The 21463-nt window shown below is 35.7% G+C and overlaps 1 protein-coding gene across 4 annotated transcripts in view; it reads right to left on the minus strand.

Annotated features, from left to right (window-relative positions):
* zmat4b (zinc finger, matrin-type 4b) overlaps positions 1–21463 on the minus strand; it is a 127365-nt gene that overhangs the window by 58964 nt on the left and 46938 nt on the right. For 3 of the 4 annotated variants that reach the window (XR_015935303.1, XM_088624481.1, XM_088624482.1), the window contains one exon: positions 19100–19189. The exons of the other annotated variant lie outside the window; for it this stretch is intronic. Coding sequence is in view for 2 of the 3 variants with exons in the window: in XM_088624481.1 (XP_088480607.1) it covers positions 19100–19189 (90 nt within the window). In the remaining variant the exon portion in view is untranslated. The remainder of the gene's footprint in view (positions 1–19099; positions 19190–21463) is intronic. 4 annotated transcript variants of the gene reach the window in all.

Consider the following 21463-nt stretch of genomic DNA (forward strand, 5'->3'; position numbering starts at 1 on the left):
TCTAGGCTTGTATAATGTTTATTAATTTGGTGAAACACTTTCTCCCACCAAATAAAAAATGATTAATTTTAACAATGGAAAAATTCCTTCACCTGATACTGTATGTTGTGTAGTAGATTCGGTATTGCATTATGGCTGCCATCCATCACACAGATGGTTACTACAATTCAGTGATGAATGAATGAATGAATGAATGAATGCAAGCAATTATTAACTTAATTCAAAACTAAAAACTGTAGGATCTAACAAATTCTAGTTAAAAAATCTGCCTTTGATTGTACTATATAACACAGAATATTGATCACTGATGCTCATGCTGATTGAAGATATTGTACCTCACTGCCTTTTTAATGCAATGTACAATCAAGAACTAATTTTGACAGGATGGATGAAAATGACAGATTGGATGCTGTGTGCAAAGATCTTTAGAACAAACTAACAGACCATACCTGTATATTACGAATAGATACAGGTTTTATCTATAAAATACCATGTTTACATGTAATATGAAGTCATATTATTGTCGTGTTATTTATATATTCCAAAATATTTGTTTTGAATACTTCTGTGAAATGTTTGTCTGTTAAATGAACTGTACATTCTTGAATAAAATACTTTAAAAAGTACAAAACCACATAAGCTTTTCAAGTGTTTATTATTTCATGAGCTCATTAATATCAGATTTTATGATGAAGTGAAAAGAACTGGTGTATTATTGTACAGAGAAAGAGGAGTTATCCTGGATAAGGAGACCTGCCACTCAAAACCTCTCATTCAAAGTCTAGGATGATTTGGAGTGACTTTGGGAAGCTTTTTACTTCACATTCTCCCACTTCAGAGAGTCATTGAAAACTCCATTATTATGAAGATGTTTTCTGAGGTATCACCCATTATTCACAGAACCTATATTTATACCCAGAGAAAAAGATTTAAGAGCTCTTCAAAGAGGCTGGGAATCAGTACTTCATCTTTGGTTCACTTTCACAAAAAATAACCAGAACTCTAAAACAATATTTAAATTTAAAACTGTTTGGAAAACTGCCAAGAGGGGTGGTGATGTCACTGTCTACAGAAATACAGTATTTTCTCTTTATGCATAGAGCAAGAAAGCATATTTTGAACAGAGATGATGAGTATGCGAATGAACATGACACAATCTCCAAAAACAGGGTCTTAAGTGTTCATTTTAAGCTCGTAGCTTGATTCATTCGAGTGCAAGTATTGTGACTCTAAAAGGGTATGTGTAAAATGAAACGTTTGGTGAAAAGCAGTTTAAATACAATTTCACTAACCCATTTGTGGTTTTGTGTTTGTATGTTAAACTTGTATAGAATAGCAGACTATTTTAACACTTGGGAGGTCAGAATGCGATCTTTAGTTGGGTAGCTTGGCTAGGATATTACTACTATCTGTGCTTAGGAGTAGCTATTAAAACTTTTTCCAAGCTCTTTGCAAACTGAATCATGACTCCTTGTTTTTAACATTCACCATTTGTAACTTTAACTATTGCTCATACACCAGTTAATTGTTTTGCATTTATACTTTTGCAGGATGTCTGGTATAGCATCAAGGCTATTATTATCATGCTTAGAATTAAGTGTTCAGCAGGAGTGCAATAACGTTTCTCAATAACAATAACGTGTTGAATGGAAGATCACCCAGGCACTGCTCTTTGACTCAGATTCTTAGGAATGCTGGGGAAATGGAACATTTAAAATTAGAATTGTCTGACAGTTTTAACACAAAACAAGATACTGTATTATTTCAACAAGGGCTCAAGACCACAAGTGTCCATATTGGGACACGGCCTTAGTATCCTAACCCTGAACATTGATCAGCCATTTGTGTGTATGATGGTAGATTGATTCATACTGTATATACAGTACAGATTTTCACTCTTGTATTGGTTTATGATCATATTAATAATTACATATTGTATTTTTGAATCCATGTGTATCAGTACAGTATATATCATCATTGGTCTGATTGACTGATTCACAGTAGTCATGAGTTTAAATAATTATCCTTCTTATTTCGATAAACTGAGTGTTATAAAATTGACAATACAAGATGACAGTGTAAAGACATAAACAACAGTACAAATGATGAGCGACTAAAAGTAATAGTCTCAGAGGCATCTGGAACACGATTAATTTGAGTTCTTAAGCATACAACAGTAGTCAATAAAGATTTTATTTGCCTTCTTATACTCCATTTACTGTAGCTCAACTGGTAAAATAAAACTGATCTTGAATGAGAATCAGTGTTATTCTGTATTAATGTACATGTCCAAGTGGAAATGTTTTCGTTTGGGTCAGTTGAATGTTTTCACAAAGAAATAAGCTATTTTTCTTGCCTGCAAGGCAGTTTTCAAATCAAATCAAATGTCCCTGTGGCCTCTTTCATATAAATGGTTTTTCAAATAAAACTAGAGATTATCACCCCCAAATGGTACATAAAAGGCAAAGTATTTATTTTGCAGTGTTTTATGTTTAGAATATTTCCTCTTTTTTATTATACAGTGTTGTACTCATTACTGAGGCATTTCACTGTTTTTCATCATTCAGCTAATGCCTTTCCTGCTTTAAGATCCCACATACCTAACAGACTGATAGTGCTGTGCATCAGTTAAGCTTATGGTCAATGCAATGAAGCATAAAATTAAATTCAATTCTTGTTCAGCAAAGACAGATCCCTATACCTGAGTCTTTTCAAATCAATATGCTTTGAATTTTGTCTTTCATAAAGTGGGTATCGAAAGTAGAGGTTTGGAGTACTACAGGATTGTAGGTTCAAGCACCCAGTAAAAGGAAAACCTAGAAGGAAAGAGATTTTTTATACATTCAGAGACTTCACAATGTTCACAATGAGGTTGGGTTACAAACCTATGTCCATTACTACTGACGGCTATAGCTGACTATACAAATTGGTTCGTTACTTTATGTAAAAGTGATGACATGTTTTGTGACTTGCTTAATTATCATTGAGTGATTCATCAGGTGTTGTGCAGTAAAATGGAAAGACGACATGGATATTGTGCTTAACGCTGGCCATTCAATTGGGACCACAAATTTGCAAAGGTGTCTCTGTCAGTTTCAACTGGAGTTTCAATGAGGCAGAAGAAACAGACCTGTTGTTGCACACTCATGTTAGATGGTTGAGCAGAGGCAAAGGTATGTAGTGGTTTCAAAATTTGTCACCTGAAATTGAATAGTTTCTCCTTTCAGAAGATGTGGCTTTTTGAACTTCATATCACAGCACTTGTTAAACACAAAACGTTGAGCAAAAATATTTTCTCATGATTAACTCTGTGACCAACAAATTGCTGTCTTCGTCGCCATAACAACACAAACAGCAGAAAATCTAAAATATGATGTCAAAGCTAGATCAGCATTAGAGAGAGTGTGTGGTTGAACAGCAGCTGATACAATGAACAGGTGCAAAATACTAAGATTTTGACAGACAGTTCCAAGACTTTACTAGAACCTGTAACATTTTTTTACACCAGCAGACACGTCACCTTGCAACTCACAACTACTGTAGCAGCCCACTGAAGCTAAGCAAGTGTGAGCCTGGTCAGTACCTGGATGGGAGATCTCCTGGGAAAAACTAAGGTTGCTGCTGGAAGAGGTGTTGACGAATTGGCTTTATCACTCTGTTCTCCTTCACAATAGAGCATTCTGGCATACTGTGGCTGCCATTGCATCATCCAGGTGGGTGTTGCACATTGATGGTGGTGGAGGGGAGTTCCAATTTACCTGTAAAGCACTTTGAGTGGCGTGTCCAGAAAAGTGCTATATATTGTTTTTATTTTGGTGTGGACATTTTGTCCCATTGTAGCCACTGAACTTTGATGCTGAACAAAGTCTTACAAGACACACGGACACATCTGCAGTAAAAAAAAAAATGCCCTGGGGGAAACCTTTGTTACCTTATTTTCATATTTGGACATTTTTACTTGATGATAAGTACAATGTTCTTCACTGTATTTTTCAGATCCACTTAATTAATGAATCAGGATTCTCTCACATGAAGATGATTCAATTCAAGTACTTGGTCACTCTGACTGATGACCAATTGGATGCATTATTGAGGCCAGGTATCAGCACCCGGTATCTACGTTTTCTAATCTTATGATTTCATTCAACACAAACTGAAGACTTTGGAAAGTATGATAAGCAAAACAAAAAACCCATGTACAGTATGTTGATTTAATAAATATTCAAGCCTATGAACTCAACATTTGGTTGAAGCATCTTTGGAAGCATAGGTACGCTTTATGAGTACATTTCTACCAACTTTGAACATCTGCTTGCAATTTTTACCCATTTGTCTTGCATTTTGTAAGTCTTTCCACAGATTCTCAATTGTATTCCAAATAGGACTTTGACAGGGCCATTCAAGGGTATTTACTTTTTTTATTCTTATGCCACTCCAGTGTAGCTTCGCCCCTATGCTTTGGATCATTGTTCAGCTAAAGACTGAAATAGGTCTGAAGCAGGATTTCCTCTAAAATGTGCCAATAATTTGTTCCATGTTACCATTAGTGTTGAAAGGCTTCCCAGTTCCTGCTGATAAGATGCAACACTTTAAATTATTGGTGCCACCACCATTCTTGACATTAGGATTGGTTTTTATTGACTATGTTGGGTTTGTGTTAGATGTAACACTTGGTAAAAGTTTCCAGTTTTGTCTAGTCTGACTACAAAAAAAAACTTTTCCCAACACCTTTGCAGTTTTACTGAGGTACTTGAACCCCATGTGGAATCTGAGACATCTCTTTTGTTGAGTGATCACTATATTTTTGACCCATTGACATTCTGTCCCATTTCAGCCTCTAAACTTAGTAACTCTTCTAAAGTAACTGTTGACCTCACGTGCCCAGGAGGAAACTGGTTAGAGATACACAAGTTCAGATGGGGGGACAGCCTGATCAAGGCTGTGTCTGAGTGCTTTTCACTACTTAATGAGCAAAAATTGTGTGAAACACTATTATTACACATAGAGAGATTGCACAATTCATGTAATTTGGTGCACCAAACGTAATTTAGGTTTGCCACAGCAAATAAATACTTATACAAGTATATTTATGTACTTATGTATTTTCCTTTTTTCTTTCATAGTAATTATGCATTTACTTATTTGTTGTGTTTTTGTTTGCTTTGAAGAAGACTGGATTATTGGACACTGTATATCTAAACAAAAATGAAAAAATAAGGACGTTTTAGTACACTTAGATATTTTTATCTATACACATACAGTACTTATTGTGCCATATACAGTATATGAAAGTCTGTGTATGTGGACAAGGGGAAGCTTTTTGAGATGAGTGTAAAAACCTAGATCCCACATCACTAAATTTTGGTGGGCACTCCTGTTCAAGAAGGACAGGAATTTGAGAAAATTAATATGCAGTCCAATACATACAAAAGTAAATTTTCTGATCATCTTAATTGTTTTTTATTATCAGTTTTTTTAAGACATAATTCGCATTTTTGACATTCACCAACCCAACAATCTTCTACAATCTTCAAGCTTCAACAATAAAGCTACTGTACAAGTCTTTTGGCATAGCCGTATTTGACATTGTTTAAAAAAAGGTATTGTGTTTGCTCTAAGCCTCCGAGCTACATATACTATATGAAAGTTACATACATTACTGTACATATACAGCGCATAAGTTACCATATTGACAAAAATACTGTATTTCATATTTTTGTATAAAGCAAATATTTGACTACTGGTAAAATGCAATGCATTCAAGAGGCATTATCAGCATTTTCTCAAAAACGTTTTACTTAAAAAATCAATTTGCATTTTTTTGCTTTATACAGTACCCTCCAAATAAACAATTGTTTACCAGCTTCACCATTCTTATTTCTCAAACCAGCACTGAAAAGTGAACTGGAAAAAAATATTTTTCTGTTTTGGGTGGGATAACTTGCAAGCTGTATAATATAATGTGGTCTATAAATGTGCATGTTTGTTACAGAAATGCCCTTCTGTAAATCTTTTGTTCATCAATCATACATTTAAGATAGGTACAGTACTTAATCATTTATAAATAAGCCTAAGGAGAAAAAGAAATGTCATGTTATTCTTGTATTTATGAGTTCAGCCTGTTGGGAAAAAATGGGCATCAGAAATATGATAAATGTATTTATTGGCAAGAAGGAGTACATGGACACAGGAACAAGAGTAATCAAGACTCTCAGAATCTCAATGGATCAGTAATAAAAAAAATCAAAAAGGCATATTCTTATTCTTATTCTTAAGGCATATCTTAGTAATATACTACAAACTACCACATTTAGATATTAATAATAGTGCAAACAATAAAATCAAACTAAGAATATATGTTGAAAGTAAAAATGTTTTTCATGGGAAACTTTTTCTCACATAGTCTGGGAAAAACAATAGGAATGTCAAAAATCAGAAACTGAAATGGTAGACATAGCTACCATTCTTACTCAGTTTTCAAAACACCTACAAGATGGAATTCTTGCATTGATCTAGTCTTTTCAACAGATCAATACATTTTGCATATACAGTATTTGGACTGCATGAAGAAAATCAAGGTGAACAAACAATTAGGGTACTGTATTCCAAATATAATATGCTTTCAAGTACACTTTGAAATCCAGATCAAGAGCTTATACTTTCAGGAAAGCAAACCTGAAAATATAAGAGAGCATGAAAGAAGCAGACATAGTGAATGAATATCTGAATATGAATAATGGAATACAGTAGATAATGGATGGCAACAGTTTAAAAGAGATTCTGCTTGAAGCACCGAACACATTTATCCCAAGTGTAAGTAAATCAAATGCCAGAAAGCAGGAGCTTAAAATGTTTTATAATAAACCAATTAAAACAAATGTAAGGAGAAAGAAGGAACTTAATGAAATTATCAAAAAATCCAGTTGAAGAAAAGGAATATGATGAATTGCAAGCACAGGTAAATTAAAGGAAGTTAGAAAATCCAAGAGACAAACTGAAAGGAATATTACAATGGAGGCTAAAATGAATAATAAAATCTTTTATTTTCAGAATTGAAACATCAAACACCAGTAAAGGGTGAATTAAAATGTATCTGGACAACTAGACAATGAAAAGGAAATGGCTGATGTATTAAATATTTCACTAAGGTGTTGACGGAGGAAAAAAACAAGGCTGAGGAATGACAAAGTTAAAAATATTAAATGTTACCATCAAAGAGGCAAAAATGTTACAGGCGCTAGAGGCACATGACATAAACACAAAAAAACAAGGGCCTCAGTGGCCTCCTCTTATTTGTAATCTTTCTTACAATTTATCTTCTCAAACGTGTCTCATTTTAAGCCATATTGCATGGATTTAACTAGATCTGGTCTACTTTTCTTGTGTATTTCAATTTTGTCCACAAGAAATGGTCTTATTACAATAATGAGATAACCTGGATAATGGCTTTCATTATAAAAAGGTCAGTGCCTTTGCTGGTTTGTGTGGAAAATGTCTACTTTTAAGTTCACAAATGACTTATAATGCAGAAATCTATAAAAGTATAGCATGATACACTATTTTTCATTCACTGTAGACAGTACAAAAACAGGTCTTGCAGACACTATTCTAAAAACTTCATAGTCAATACATCTCCTGCCTCTTGTACATGTAAGATTCTATAATCTTGTGTACCTTTTCATATTTTTGGGATAAATTTGAAGATATGTGATTGTCTTGGAAACAATATGATGTGGTTAGCCCAATGACATCACTGATTCTGGTTTCAAGCCCTCTTACTTTTAAGGACTTCATATCAGAAAACAAAATGCCTGAAAAAATCAGAGGGCTTCAGTAACATAATCTGGCTCTTCCTGCAAACCCTCGCACAGAGCTCCTTGGAGAGTCACAATTTCATATTTATAAATATGAAAACAAAGGTCAGGATGTGAATAAGTACACAAGAACTTAGAATTTTAAATCTAGTCAGGTACTTTGCAATGACATTTAAAGCTTCTTGGAAATGGGTCTACTAGACCTTTAACAGACACCATCAGAAATATACTGAATGGAGACATCAATCCAATTTTACCTTTTTAAAAAGTTTTTACTGAAATTAGAAAAAAAGTTAACTATTATGTGAATTGGAAATCACATATACTTTTTGGAATATAAAAATGAAAAGACACCACACAGCATGCCTGAGGCTACTAGCACCTAATTTTGTTTGGCAGGGATGTTATTTGGTATAACACCAGTGCACTCCAATCCCCACAATATCTTATCAGAATATTATACACACAGATTGTATTTAAAATAATTATTTTACTCACCAAATTCTCTCATAAAAGTACCTGTGACCTTCCCCACTTATTCCCTTAAAATCAGGGCCTGATACCATAGTCAGCACTACTAACTGATGTTGTGAGGAACTGAGACTGCATAAGAGACTGTTTCTGTTTTCTTTTCAGTTTCACATAATTAGGGTGATCTGAAGCAGCAACAAAGAAGGAAAGCAGAGCCCATGGAGGCAACACTCTACCTTATTGCAGCCAGATGGGGGTTAGCTGACTGTTTTATGTTCTGCAAATATTATCATTTCTACCAGCTCTGCCAAGATGATGAGACAGAAGGTGAGCTGAAAGCAGCTGGCACCAAAAAAACAAGTCTCCTGCTTTATTCTTCTCTGTTTTAAGTGTTTTTGTTCTGTTTACAGTGCCTGCTGACAGCTGACAGCCAGCTTTCTCACACTCAAATCCTGATGTGCCACAATGTCCTTTGGCTTTGCTCAACACTCACAATTGATAAACTAGAAAATAATATTGCTATTTAGCCTAACAATGTCTTAAAACTATACCTAAGCTATACTTCTGGTGAACTCTGTCTTTGAAATCAAATAGTTATTAAATATGTTCAGAGAAGATAACTATTATTTCCATTAAGGATCAACACCCACTGGTGTTGTATTTACTGTAAATATTAATTCCAAAATATCAGTATTTGAAGCTTATTAAAATAGCAATTGCACACTGCTTTCAAAAGGACCCAAGGTCAGTTGAATTTGAATACAGCAACATCTTTAGAATACACTTACATGCACTAATGCCAGTGGAACTGAGTCCAGCTAACAATAGGTACCTTTGAAAACAGTGTTCAAGTGCCAGTAGTTTACTCAGAATACTTTAGGATCTGTTATGACTGTAACATTGGGCAGACTGAAGAAAGCATAGCAATATTTTTACCAATAATACTGCATTGCAAGTTTTACTTTTTGAAGGACTTATATACAATTATGCATGTCTCAAGACGTGTGCTAAGAGCCCTCAGCAACATGCTAAGCATGTTGTGCTAAGAGACCTCTGCAAAACACCTAGTGTTATCACTTCTGCACTGACCCATCTTGTTACTGAATAGGATATTTAATGGAAGCGTAAAGAATGCATTCTGCTCATGTCTTAATTGATTTAGTCTTACATTTAAACTACTGAAGCTGACCTTTGATGTTTGTTGTAACCAGTCATTCTGATACTCAGGTGTAGAAAGCTATCTGAGACAAAACCAAATATTGACAAGGACTAAAGATTCCTTTGTGCTACATGATCATTTGCTTTTTAAGTGAACAGGTTATCATGTTAACTTTCACAGGATTGATTTTACACAGCTGTCAGTTCATATTAGTTCTGCCACAACAAAACACAGTACTTGGCAACATACTAATTCAAACCCCACGGCACTTCTTTTATTTTTAGTTCCTACCACCAGGCAACCATAGAATACTCAAGCCCTTATAGACCTGTAATGCTAAGCACAATCAAATACACAGTATGGCAATGGTAGGATGTGCCGTCGTTTCAATTAGATAAAAAACAGAGATCCTGTGAAATATATGCATATTGAAGAATCCACAGAATTCTTCAAAAGAGTAAGATCTTTCCTAGAACACCATCTACTTTAGCAAAAGACAATAAAAGTAAATAATTTGAAATGAATAAACAGAATAATCAGAACACTTTTAAATTTATTATACAGTAGCTCCTAAAACACATGGATTGAATTATTCTTTCCAGTAAGATTGACCAATTCTGCATGTTTCATCATTCAGTAAGATTGCTAAGGATCATCTTAAGTCAACTGGGAGAGGGCAGTTCTTGTGTTTCCCATCAATAGAACTCCCTTCTAATTAGCATCAGGAACACTGATGTCTACCAAGATCTATCATGTATGGGCCACCCCAGATCTTGTGGTTTTTATGAGTATATTTTAATTAGTAAGACCCACAACACAGGTATTTTGGCTATGTATTATTTAATTAATTCGTTTAATTTAGTAATGGTGAGAATGGAGGGAAACCCAGAAACCCTCAGGCCCATGAAGGCCCTGGTCTAGATTATTTGAAAACTATCTGCGTTTTTCTAACTGGGTTGTAAAAGGAGTTTTGAGATCTATTATTTTTGTATAGTTTTGTGTACAGCTCTGGCCTGCCTTGGTGAGAAGCAGCCTGTGTCAGAGAAGGACATGTTGCGTGCTCTCTGATGCAGTCCTTTGTGGATAGTTGCTAGTGCTGGAGAGTACTAAATGGAGTTCACAGATTAATGATGGTTATGTGGAGGTAAATGCTGCTCAGGAAAACTGGGAAGTAGGACAGAAAAACCTACTTATCTAAACTGGAACACCAAGGTCACAGGGGATTTTTAAATCAGAGATGGGGGGGGGGGGGTTATCTGTTGTTTTGATTTTCCTTTATTTATACCACAGCTTCTGAAAGAAACAGAAAAAAAATATTCAGAGAACCAAATGAACGGCCTTTGAATGACTTTGATCTGGAAAATAAGTGCTTGTTTCCTTTGTATGATTTGTTCTTTTAAAAAAGACTGATGAATTCTTTTGAAATGTGAAGAATTTCAGCATGCTCCCTTTTTTTGTGTTCAGTATAAGGAAGGAAAGTACATATAAAGAAGCATTTATTGCATTATTGCATTTAATCTGAGCCCGCTGTTGCTGTCTGCAAATGTGATCCCCAGCAGCAAGACTGTTTTACAAGGCCTTTGCAAAAATAAATGCCCTTTCCAATTTACAGTGCTATCTGAGATTGGGAGTCCTCAGCAAGGCAAGGTGGGGAGGCCAAAAAGAGAAGGCTTGGTGTTCAACAGTGGTGGTGGAAGAGGTCTTCAGTTTCTCTACTGAGTTGTACATTACGTCATGCACACAGATGCTAGGGAGTTTTCAACTGTCCTTGGGGGCCTTTTTCCTATTACTATGAAATGTCAGAAGCTAATTTGTACAACACAGATGGACAGGGCAGCCTCCTCTTGCACTACAGTACACTTATTGACGGACATGGGATAACGCAGCATGGAAAACTAGTTTGTGGCATGTTTCTGACACCCGGCGACTTGCCCTGGTGACAGGACACTTAGGCATTTACAGTTGGGATGATCTTGCATTCATACTACATTGCCATCCAAAAAAGAAAATGCATATTCTGTATAGCAGCTAACTGTGGTATTTTTTACTGCACATTAACTATAATTCTATCCCTGAGGTACAGTACATACAGTACTGTACGGTGTAAATGATTATGGTAGCCCAGGGTCCTCCTACTGACATTTGTCTCTGTATTCCAATTCTTCAGACATTGAGAAATATCCCTCTCCCTACAAACATTATCTCCTGATCTATGTTTATACTGTATTCCGTGTGTTCTTTATCATATAGTATAATCCTGAATGTTTCTAATCCTCTTAAATTTCGGAAAACTGCCATTTTAACAGCCCACAAAGAACAAAAAAGAAAAGAAAATCTATGCAGTTCAGTTAAATACTAAATGCACATCCTGCTTTGGTCCTTTTCAATGTCTGATCATATTTCAAGAACCAGAACTGGCCACTGGTGATGCAGTTGTACCAATGCATTTGCTGATGTGCCCGTATTTTGACACTCTTATCAGTTCCAAAAGCATTAGCAGGGTTCACACAATACTGATTATTCCTGACAGAGACTCAGGCGCAGGAGTTGTACGTGGTGCTTTGATCTGTACACTATATTCTAAGAGGTATTGTACTGGAAAAATAATTACCTCCACCTCACTATATCCCCCAATCTCAGTTTAGAAAACAGCTGATTTACTGCTTGGCTGAAGTACATCTTGTCATATGCAAACCTAATTATTCTAGGTTTAAACGTACAGTAAGACCAAGTACACACTTTTGTTACTACTTGTAATGATCTGATGAGCCATCTCTTAAACAGAATTTGAGAAAGCAAATGAAACAAATGAATATTTAATTAACTGACACTGGAGGAAAATAGGGTTCTCTGCCTGGGGTCATGTCTCAAGGACTTGTCTTATAATTGTCAATAATTGTCTCATTATGTGAAATATTTCTAAAAAAGGACTACTTGTTAGATGATCTTTAGAACTGTGTGTGAGCTATATCACTCCCAGCAGGGTACTATTTTACAACCGAAAAATAATAGAATATAGAATAATAGAAATCTATTTTCATTATAATTAAAAAATATAATTGTAAAGTTTATGCAGCTGTCTTACACATTTGTTATTATTGTAATGCATATGGCTGATAGGTACTGTGTAAAAGCCGGCTTACCAGAGCCGCCCTTTCCTGTAATAGCAGGACCACAGACCCTGGGCTGTAGAGAGATCTCTCTTTAGCTCACCGGGCTGGGTCCCTGTTGAGTGACGTGGGAGTCCCGGGTTCGAGCCCCCTACGGTGCGGGGCCGACCCTAGGCGGGCAAGGGCGCCCACCTGAACCCCCATTGCGTTACATTATTTATCACAAGCACTTAATTTCCAATTGTTATCTTGGATCACCAATTCATTCTTCAAAGTAGTCCTGTGGGTATACTTTGTCTATATCTTTGAGGATTCTGAAGACTTCAGTCTGTGTACAACACTTTTGTGCATTGTACCTTTCAAAACAGGACGTACAACGGCTTCTCTTTGTTATGAAGTTTAAGGCTGTAATTTATTTTTCTTTTTTTATGTGATGAACAAAGAAGAACATAATATTCTAAATTAGGTCTCATTATCTAAACTTGCATGATTTTCTTTGATTTTAATCATAAAGTTTTATATACAGGCTACATGTAGGAACTACAGGCTATATACTGTACAATCATGCACAAATCACAAAAAAACAAAACCTTGGCAGTGTAAAGTTTTGATTTCAGCCTTGAAACAGAATTATTAATTAAAATAATGACTGGGATCAAACAAAATAATGAGTGTTATCAAGGAAGGAAGAAATGAGGGATCATTAGATCTAATAGCACAGAGAAGTACAATGATGGGTACCTGTCATCTGAACAAAGTGTTAAAGGAAGGAATGACATGATAGTGGGCATTAATCATTTCAGTGAATTAACAAAGCAGAAAACAAAGTGAATAGATCTGTGTGAGAAAATTGTGATATTCATTCAACAACACAGTGGAAAGCAGAAACAGCCTGGTCAATAGACTACCTCTGAATGCTTAATCCACCCAATTAGAAAAGCAATTGTAAAGCAACCTAAAACAAGATGCTATTTTTGATATACTGTACATGGCAGTCCTACATCATCAAGGCATGGAGAACTACTGGATAAGTGGAGTTAAATAGAATGACATACAGTGCATTTAGAAAATCTGCTAAAAGACATACTGTATCCGGTATAAAGCAATATGTACCTGAAATTAAACACATAAATGACCAGCCCTAATGTTTAAATGAATTTCAATACGTTTTTAATTCTTTTCTTAATACCGCAATTCATAGTTTAAACTTTATTTCAGGATATTTTGCTTTATATTTTTGTTCTATTTCTCTCCGTGTTAAATCAGTGTGCCTCTCACAACGCTAATCTTCTATGCAAGATAATGTCCTGCCTCAGACAGTGCAAACAAAACATTTTGCAAATGAAGTAGCACTGAAACTGTACAGAATAACATTTTTGTCTGTACATAAACAGAATACAAACAGTGCTGTGAAGCCTTAAGAACAGAATCGCAGTATACCGCATTCTGTGTCCTGCAGCTGTAGGTGGATGGTGAGTTTTAATTTCAACCCAACAGAAGCTGTCAGCAGTAGCTCCTGCACTGCTCTGATAAACTCTAATCGCTCCCAAAGACTTCTGACAGACGATAGAGCAGATAGAGCAAGAAAAATCTCCAGTTACTTCAGTTTTTTCACCATGTGTACGAAGCATTCATGGAGGGGAAACCTCCTTGACTGACAGATGCCAAAGATAGTGTAATTAAAGTAAAAACCCCAGCTTACACAAGCTGACATTGAAACACTGTCTTCTTCCAGCAACAGTATAACCCAGATCTAGATATTCCCTTTATAAATCTTTCTGTGAAGATATGGTTGCTTTGTACAAACAATAAGAACAAGAAGAAAATGTTAAAAAATATTTCTGAAGAAGACATTATTTCAAAGTGTTCATTATCAACTGGTATCTTTTAGCCTTTCCACATATTTCCTAGCTAATTGGGTGATTTTCAAAGCCTTTCACTCCTGGGGATAAAACTTCTGCACATTATGTGAAAGTAACTGTAACATTTTAAAAGACCAAATATAGCAAGAGACATACAGGTGTAGCAAAGTTTTTTTTCCAATTAAGTATAGTTTTGGAAAATAAACAGATGTTTTTTTTCAGTTTTCAAAAGGGGAAATGCATTTCACACTTCAACCAAAAGCCTTTCTGTAGATATTAAAGGTCTTCAGTCTAACAGTGATGTGATGGCAGTAAGTTCTTCTGTATTCCTCTTTTTTAACAAAATAAACAGAAATATCATAAACAGGCACCTAAGCTTTAATGCAAATGTTTGTTTGCAAACAACACAAGAACAAAAATAAAGTAATGACTTCACAGTAAAACATAAAAATATAGTCTTTAACATTACGATTAACACTGATATGAAAGCTGTAATATTATTACAGTGACATGTTATCTTATTATATACTGTAATATATTATTTAATACATGATATGTCACGAAAATTTGTATTAAAATGTTTGACATTTTCAACGGACAACATTTTTAAATGTAGAAATAAGGGGACATTTTAATGCAGATATTTCAACTTTATATTCCACTAACTCAATACTCATTGACTTGATGACCACACCTTTATTTTGTCCTTGCACTCTGACCTTAGCATTTCTGGAATCATTCTTTCAACAGTGTGGACATGTCCGTCTAGTTATTCTTTTAGTTACCTTACTGGGAGTCTCCTTCCCTTTACCTCTTCACAGGTGTTCCACAAGCATCAGTACTAGGATCCATTCTTTTTTATTTTTACCTCCCAAATTCTGGGTTCTCTTATTTCTTTCTCCTACTACTACCCTGTTGATGCAGCCCAGATCATTCTTTCATTCTCATCTAATGGCAGTGAAATGTCTTCCTGAATGCCAGTCATCTCCTCTGGGAGGCACTGTCATCCTCAAGCTTACATATCTCTTTTGTCACCATATTCGGATTTCTCTTTATTTCTATTGCATTCTCATCCTTTTGCACCTCTACCGACACTGGTGTAGTTTTTCATCCACCATTTCTACTCGTACCATAACATTTCTTTAACCCTGATATCTTTTTTCAAATCAAGATTTGCCCTTTTTAAAGAACATGTTTTATGTTGGAATATTCCATGCTCATCACTGTTGAAAGGTGTGTTGATTACATAAAACCTTCACTCTGCAGTTGAAAATGACTTTTTAACGATAGGAATACACAGGAAAATAGGCCTTTAATAGGTCTTTAATTCAGATGTTAACAAGGCATTTGTGTTTGGCCTATACACAACTATTTGTGCAGTAAGTACTGGTCAAAAATAAAAACAGCTTACTAAAGATTTTCTCCTTTTGTTTACTACTGAGGTGTACACTTTATACATACAATACACAGCCGGCAGAGGAATCCTACTCCGTTAGGCTCCTGAGCAAGACCCTTAACCCCAACTGCTCCAGGGGCGCCGTACAATGGCAGACCCTGTGCTCTGACCCCAGGCTCTCTCCCTGTCTGTGTGTCTCATGGAGAGCAAGCTGGGGTATGCGAAAGATAATTCCTAATGCAAGAAATTGTAAAGGATAAATAAAGTGATGTTATTGTGTTATTATTATTATTATTATTATTATTATTATTATTATTATTAAAGGGGAACTGCAATGCAGTTTTATATTTCGGGGGTTCGAAAGAATCAGCTTTGATGAGTGCATTTCAAACCACAATAAAAGTAAAATGTACACAGTATCTTGTACAACCTCCAATTAACATCAGAAAATCTGCAAAATTTCCAGGTGTGCGCAGCCATGCGTGCCATGTTCTGTGAATCAGAATGAGGCAACAAAACTTCTGGTGACGTGATGAGGCCTTATGATTTTGTAAACAGGCTTGTGAATACATCTCTTTCAATCCAATAGAAATATTGCTCTCGACTTCCAGATGTTTTTGCAAACAAATACTACTTTTGTGTTAACTCTGCATGCAGATCACATTGGAACATTTCTGCGAAGAAATGCCTGCTGCACAATCTGTACTTATTTCCTCGTACATCACATTACATTAGTCATTATGATACAGTAACTAGTGAGCAGGAAGGGCCGCTTCATGTCACAATTTGTGGGAACTCAAATGAGAGTTTGTGACAACAAGGTTACTTACAGTAGTTTCATGCAGTTCATGATTTTGTGATTAATTTGAAATTTGTTCATTTTTCTATAACGTCAATGAATTTATTTTGCTATTGAGATTGAATAACCTGTCTGACAAATTGGGAATGAAGTTCCCTTTAACCTAGACAAACAAGAGATCCTCCTTACTGTTTACCATGATCTTTTTTAAATTTTAACACGAAATGAAACTTGCTTACAACTATCAATTGTAGTAGACTGCTTTTGGGGTACACCCCAGACTTGAGGGCCCTTTGCTTTACTAGTCTCGATCACTACTGAAATACATACTGTATATGAAGACCGCAGACCACCAATGCAAATCATGGCCTTTCAGCTCTGGAAACATCAGTGCTTAGAACACAAGGTGAGACAAGAAAAGTCATAATGACTCATCTTTTGAATTGCACAACATCTCCCAGATTTAACCTTCATGCAAGATCTATTTAATTAAAATGTATATTTTCTAACAAAGACCACTTGCATCCTTGTTCTCCTGAATAATCCTTAGACAGGATAGACTTTTATTATTTTGCAGTTATTTACCAAGAAATGGCAGTGGTACATAATTGCTGAATTGCTGCTGTCAGAGAGAATCTCAAAAGATTAAAGGAATAAGATGTATTCACATTATGCTCTTTTCACTTGTCAAAAACAAATTTTGACAACTATTATTTGATTTGATTTTCTGAAAAGTTCAAGGGTCTATAAATAGAATACAGTACACTCCTGAATGTAGTTTAGGTCACAAAAGGCTGTATTTGCCCAGATTGTACATTTGATAGTAACTGGCTATCAGAATATTTTTTGTTCCATTATTTTCAAAAACATTTTTATAGCATTCGACTTTTAAACTGTTGACCAATACCATTCCTACCATTTATAGAAAATGGTTTCTGATCCAGGCATTTAATAATTGCTCTGTATATAAATAGTTCATCCATTCTAATAACAAAGAATATATATTTTTTCCAAATCTTTTATGACAACTTATACAAAAATCTTAAGTGGATATATTGTCTTCAACTGAAAAATAGTGTTCTTTCATTACTTGGATGAAACTTCAAAGCATACTTATGGGATCTGCCTCTGAGTCACTCAATACTCATCTCCTTCTGGACTTGAGTGCAGCTTTTGATATGTCAATTACAGCATAAACCATATAGCTAGTCCTTCCCGCATTCAGTTGTGTCTTATTTGGCTACCAGAAGGCAGTAAAAAAATCTTGAATGACTCCTTTGTGCTGAGACCTTTATTATCTAGTGTTTACATGTTACCTCTGATCATCTGGTCTGATCATTAACCATCAGGGACTTGGGTTTCAGTGTAATAATGATGACACTCAGATTTATTTGCTGACTAAATGAGACACTACTCTTTTGGTTTCTGGATTTTTCATGTGTCTGACATTAAGATATGGATGCAAGATAGTTTTCTGAAGTGAATCTTGTGACAAGACTGAGGCAACACTTATAGGCCTGAGCATCAGCTTTGCAAAGTTGGTGACTTCATTGTTGTTGTTGTTGAAGATAAAGCCTTGATGAAAGATAGTGGACATCATGAATGTCACAAGGGTACCTTTTTCCATATGTAGAACAATGCTCAGTTAGGGCCTTTACTCTATTTGCTGCTGAAATATTTCTGCCCTGTTTCACTAGGATTAGACTACTGCATCATCTTACTTTCTGAGGTAACTACTAAGGTGGTAATTAAACTACAATATGGACAGAACTCTGCAGGTTATGAGCCAACTAAAGCTACTCTGCATCATAATATAACTGTCATGGATGTCGGAAGGGACGAACCGTGGAATGGCAGGAGAGACCCTATACGTAGTGGCGGGACGGGGATTAGCCCAGGCTCAGCTGCTCAGGAAATGCCGTATAGAAACCTATGCCCTCAGGCCACAGACGTGGGGCGACCTGGTGCTAGGTGGGTCTCAGGACATCCGAATCCCCAATGCTGAGCGAGGAGGAAAGCGTGACCCAGAAATATATAGCCCCAGACCGAGACACACCGAAAGGACAAACAAAGAACAGGAAACTAGGGACAGGACAGACTAGGAGCACCCTCTAGCTATAGAGGGCGTGACAATAACTCCTACCCTATGTACAGTAATTGCACACTGCCTAAGGACTTTGTTTTTCCTGGTCATAGTCCTGAAGAGGAACAGGCTTCACTTGGCAGCAGATTCTTTTCTTGTCCTGCACAACATCTGAGGAAGAGGAACTCGCAACAAGATTTTCTATCTTAATTGGGCTATTTAGTGATGCGTTTTCATTTTCTTTTCACTTCGGTTTGTGTATAGTATGTGTACTGCTGTGAGGGGATTAAGGTTTCTTAAAAAGAGCTCATAAATTAAATTTTGTTTTCTTAATATTAATACACACATACTGTATTACAGTATATACTTATGCAAGAGATCATGTAAAGAAATACATTTGCTTACATTGTCTGTCCTGAGTTTCTTGGCCGGACATCCTCCATCTATCGGATGCAGCATGTAATACAAGCGAACTTTATTTGCATGTTTTCGGCTCTAGAAGAAAAAAAGAAGAAAGGATATTCACTGAATAGGTTTTGGAGCAATATCCGAAGAGTTTTTGGAACGCTGAACAAATGAAATGGTTGATGGAAATCAAGGAAGACCCCTAAAGTATTATTTGTTATGAAAACACATTTTAAACAAGGTATCCAGACATGTTGTTAAAATAATACCCTGGTTACTTTCTTTCTGGAAATCCATGGATTAAAAATGTAGCAGAGTTTTCATTCCTTATTTTCAAATACAATGTTCGTGGCAGGAACAAACACAGGCTATGAATGAGCTCACTTATTAAAATGTATTTATCCATTCCATTTTTAGCCACTTCATCAAATACATGTTCATTGGAGAGCTCAAGGCAAGATACATCCTGGATGGGCCAAATGACCTACTCTCGATTGTAATTGTTCTTATTGTTCTTATGAGTGTAACATTCTCCTAATCTCGTCTTTACCATGATTGTAAGGTGCCCTAAGGATGGTACCATTGATTAGACTGTTTCATACTTTCAAATGTATACACTCGCTCAAGTCTGGATGTGCAATGTGATTCTGGTGGCAGTTAATTTAATTTAGACCTCTTATTTTCCATAGAATCTAGACATAAAATGTTTTCTGATTGTGTTTCTTAACTTGGCACTGTAATACTAAAACACTGAGTTGTACAGCTGATGGATACTTTAAAGTCTCAAACACCACTGTAACCACGTGCAATGGGTTACTGGAATGTGTTGACAAGAGTCGAGTACAGTAACTTACTGGGTAAAGGAGTACTCATTGATAGATTGACAATACAGTAGTTAAATAGTGAAAGTGCACTGTGTTAAATGTACTTTAAGAATGTTATGGTCACCTAATAAGAAATTAAAAAAATATCACACAGCTGCTAATTTATCTTTGACACCTCAGCCAAACTACATTTGAAGCAATTTTACATCTAAGAAAAGGCAGAAAGAATGGGGCATAAGAAATGTGCTATATAACCAAGTGAATACATAAAAACACGACCCTTGTCTTAAGGTAATGGACAAAGACACACCAATCTACAAGGCCATAACACAAAGCTGAAATTGCAGTTTTTTAAGATCAAAAGAATGGACTTCTTAATTTAATACATCTAAAATTGAGACTATCTTTATAAATTCAAAGCCACAAAGTGATTCAAATGACACTGTCTCAAGCAAAGCAGTGTAAGTTAGCATTCAAACGCCAGAGACTAGAGACGTGCCGAAGAGTTCATTGCTGTTTAGCACGATTCATATTGTCTTTAAGAGGCGAAGGATTTTTCGCAAATCCTTTTTGACATGCTGCTTTTCAGTGCCCAGCTATGCAATGGGCAGGCTATTTCATGTAAAGAAGGAGATTAATGCTACAGAGTGTACCAACAGGTAGTAACAACAAGTTAGTAATGTTTTAGAAAAGTGCATGTCTCTCTTTTGTGGGACCTTTTTTCCAGACATTGAATGATAGATGCCATAATGAACTGAGACAACTGTTCATGTACACAACTACTTTTATAAAGGAGAAAAAAACATAACTAGCACCAACAGTAGAACCTTGAACAAATAAAACCCATCAGAATGATTAAAAAAATATATATAGACACTTCCTAATTGTCCACTTGATTTATTTAAGGCTATCCATTTTTCACTCAGTAATCACAAATATGTTTTGTACACAGTGACATTTTACTACACTCCAGATACTTCATAATTAGATAATTCGTAAATAAGGGTACCACCCTGTATCAAAGGTTTTAACAACTGCAATAAACATATACAGAGAGGGAAATCATAAGATTTCAGCACTTACTGTAAATCACTGAAAAAACGTACTTCAGATAACAGGTATACTAACTTCTACTTGCCTTAAGGTTCTAACAGGGATTATGGGTACATAGAGATATTAAAACTCTTCTAAAAATAACACATTCCCAAGTCAAATCATTTAAGGCTTGTAGTCACTGTAAGAAAAAAAAAATACTTGTCAGTTTTCACATGTGTTTTTATATCCTGTGTATTGTGATTAGTATTGGATGCAGTGTATATTTCTGAATGATTTCTAAAATATGCAAACTCATCTGTCTTGGGAACGACAATCATCACCACTGTTCCTGAGAAACACCAGACCTGCATGAAGCATCACACCCGCCACATTGAATGGATTTGTCACAGGGTGAACTTCCAGAATAGCACTCATTCAAACATAGGTGCAGCTGCAAAATTGATGGCAGTTGTTCTAAAACTGGTGCATTTTCATCAGCCATTGT

This window comes from Lepisosteus platostomus, chromosome 3 (genome assembly GCF_059453375.1).
Source record: "Lepisosteus platostomus isolate fLepPlt1 chromosome 3, fLepPlt1.hap1, whole genome shotgun sequence".
In the NCBI taxonomy this organism is placed as follows: domain Eukaryota; kingdom Metazoa; phylum Chordata; class Actinopteri; order Semionotiformes; family Lepisosteidae; genus Lepisosteus; species Lepisosteus platostomus.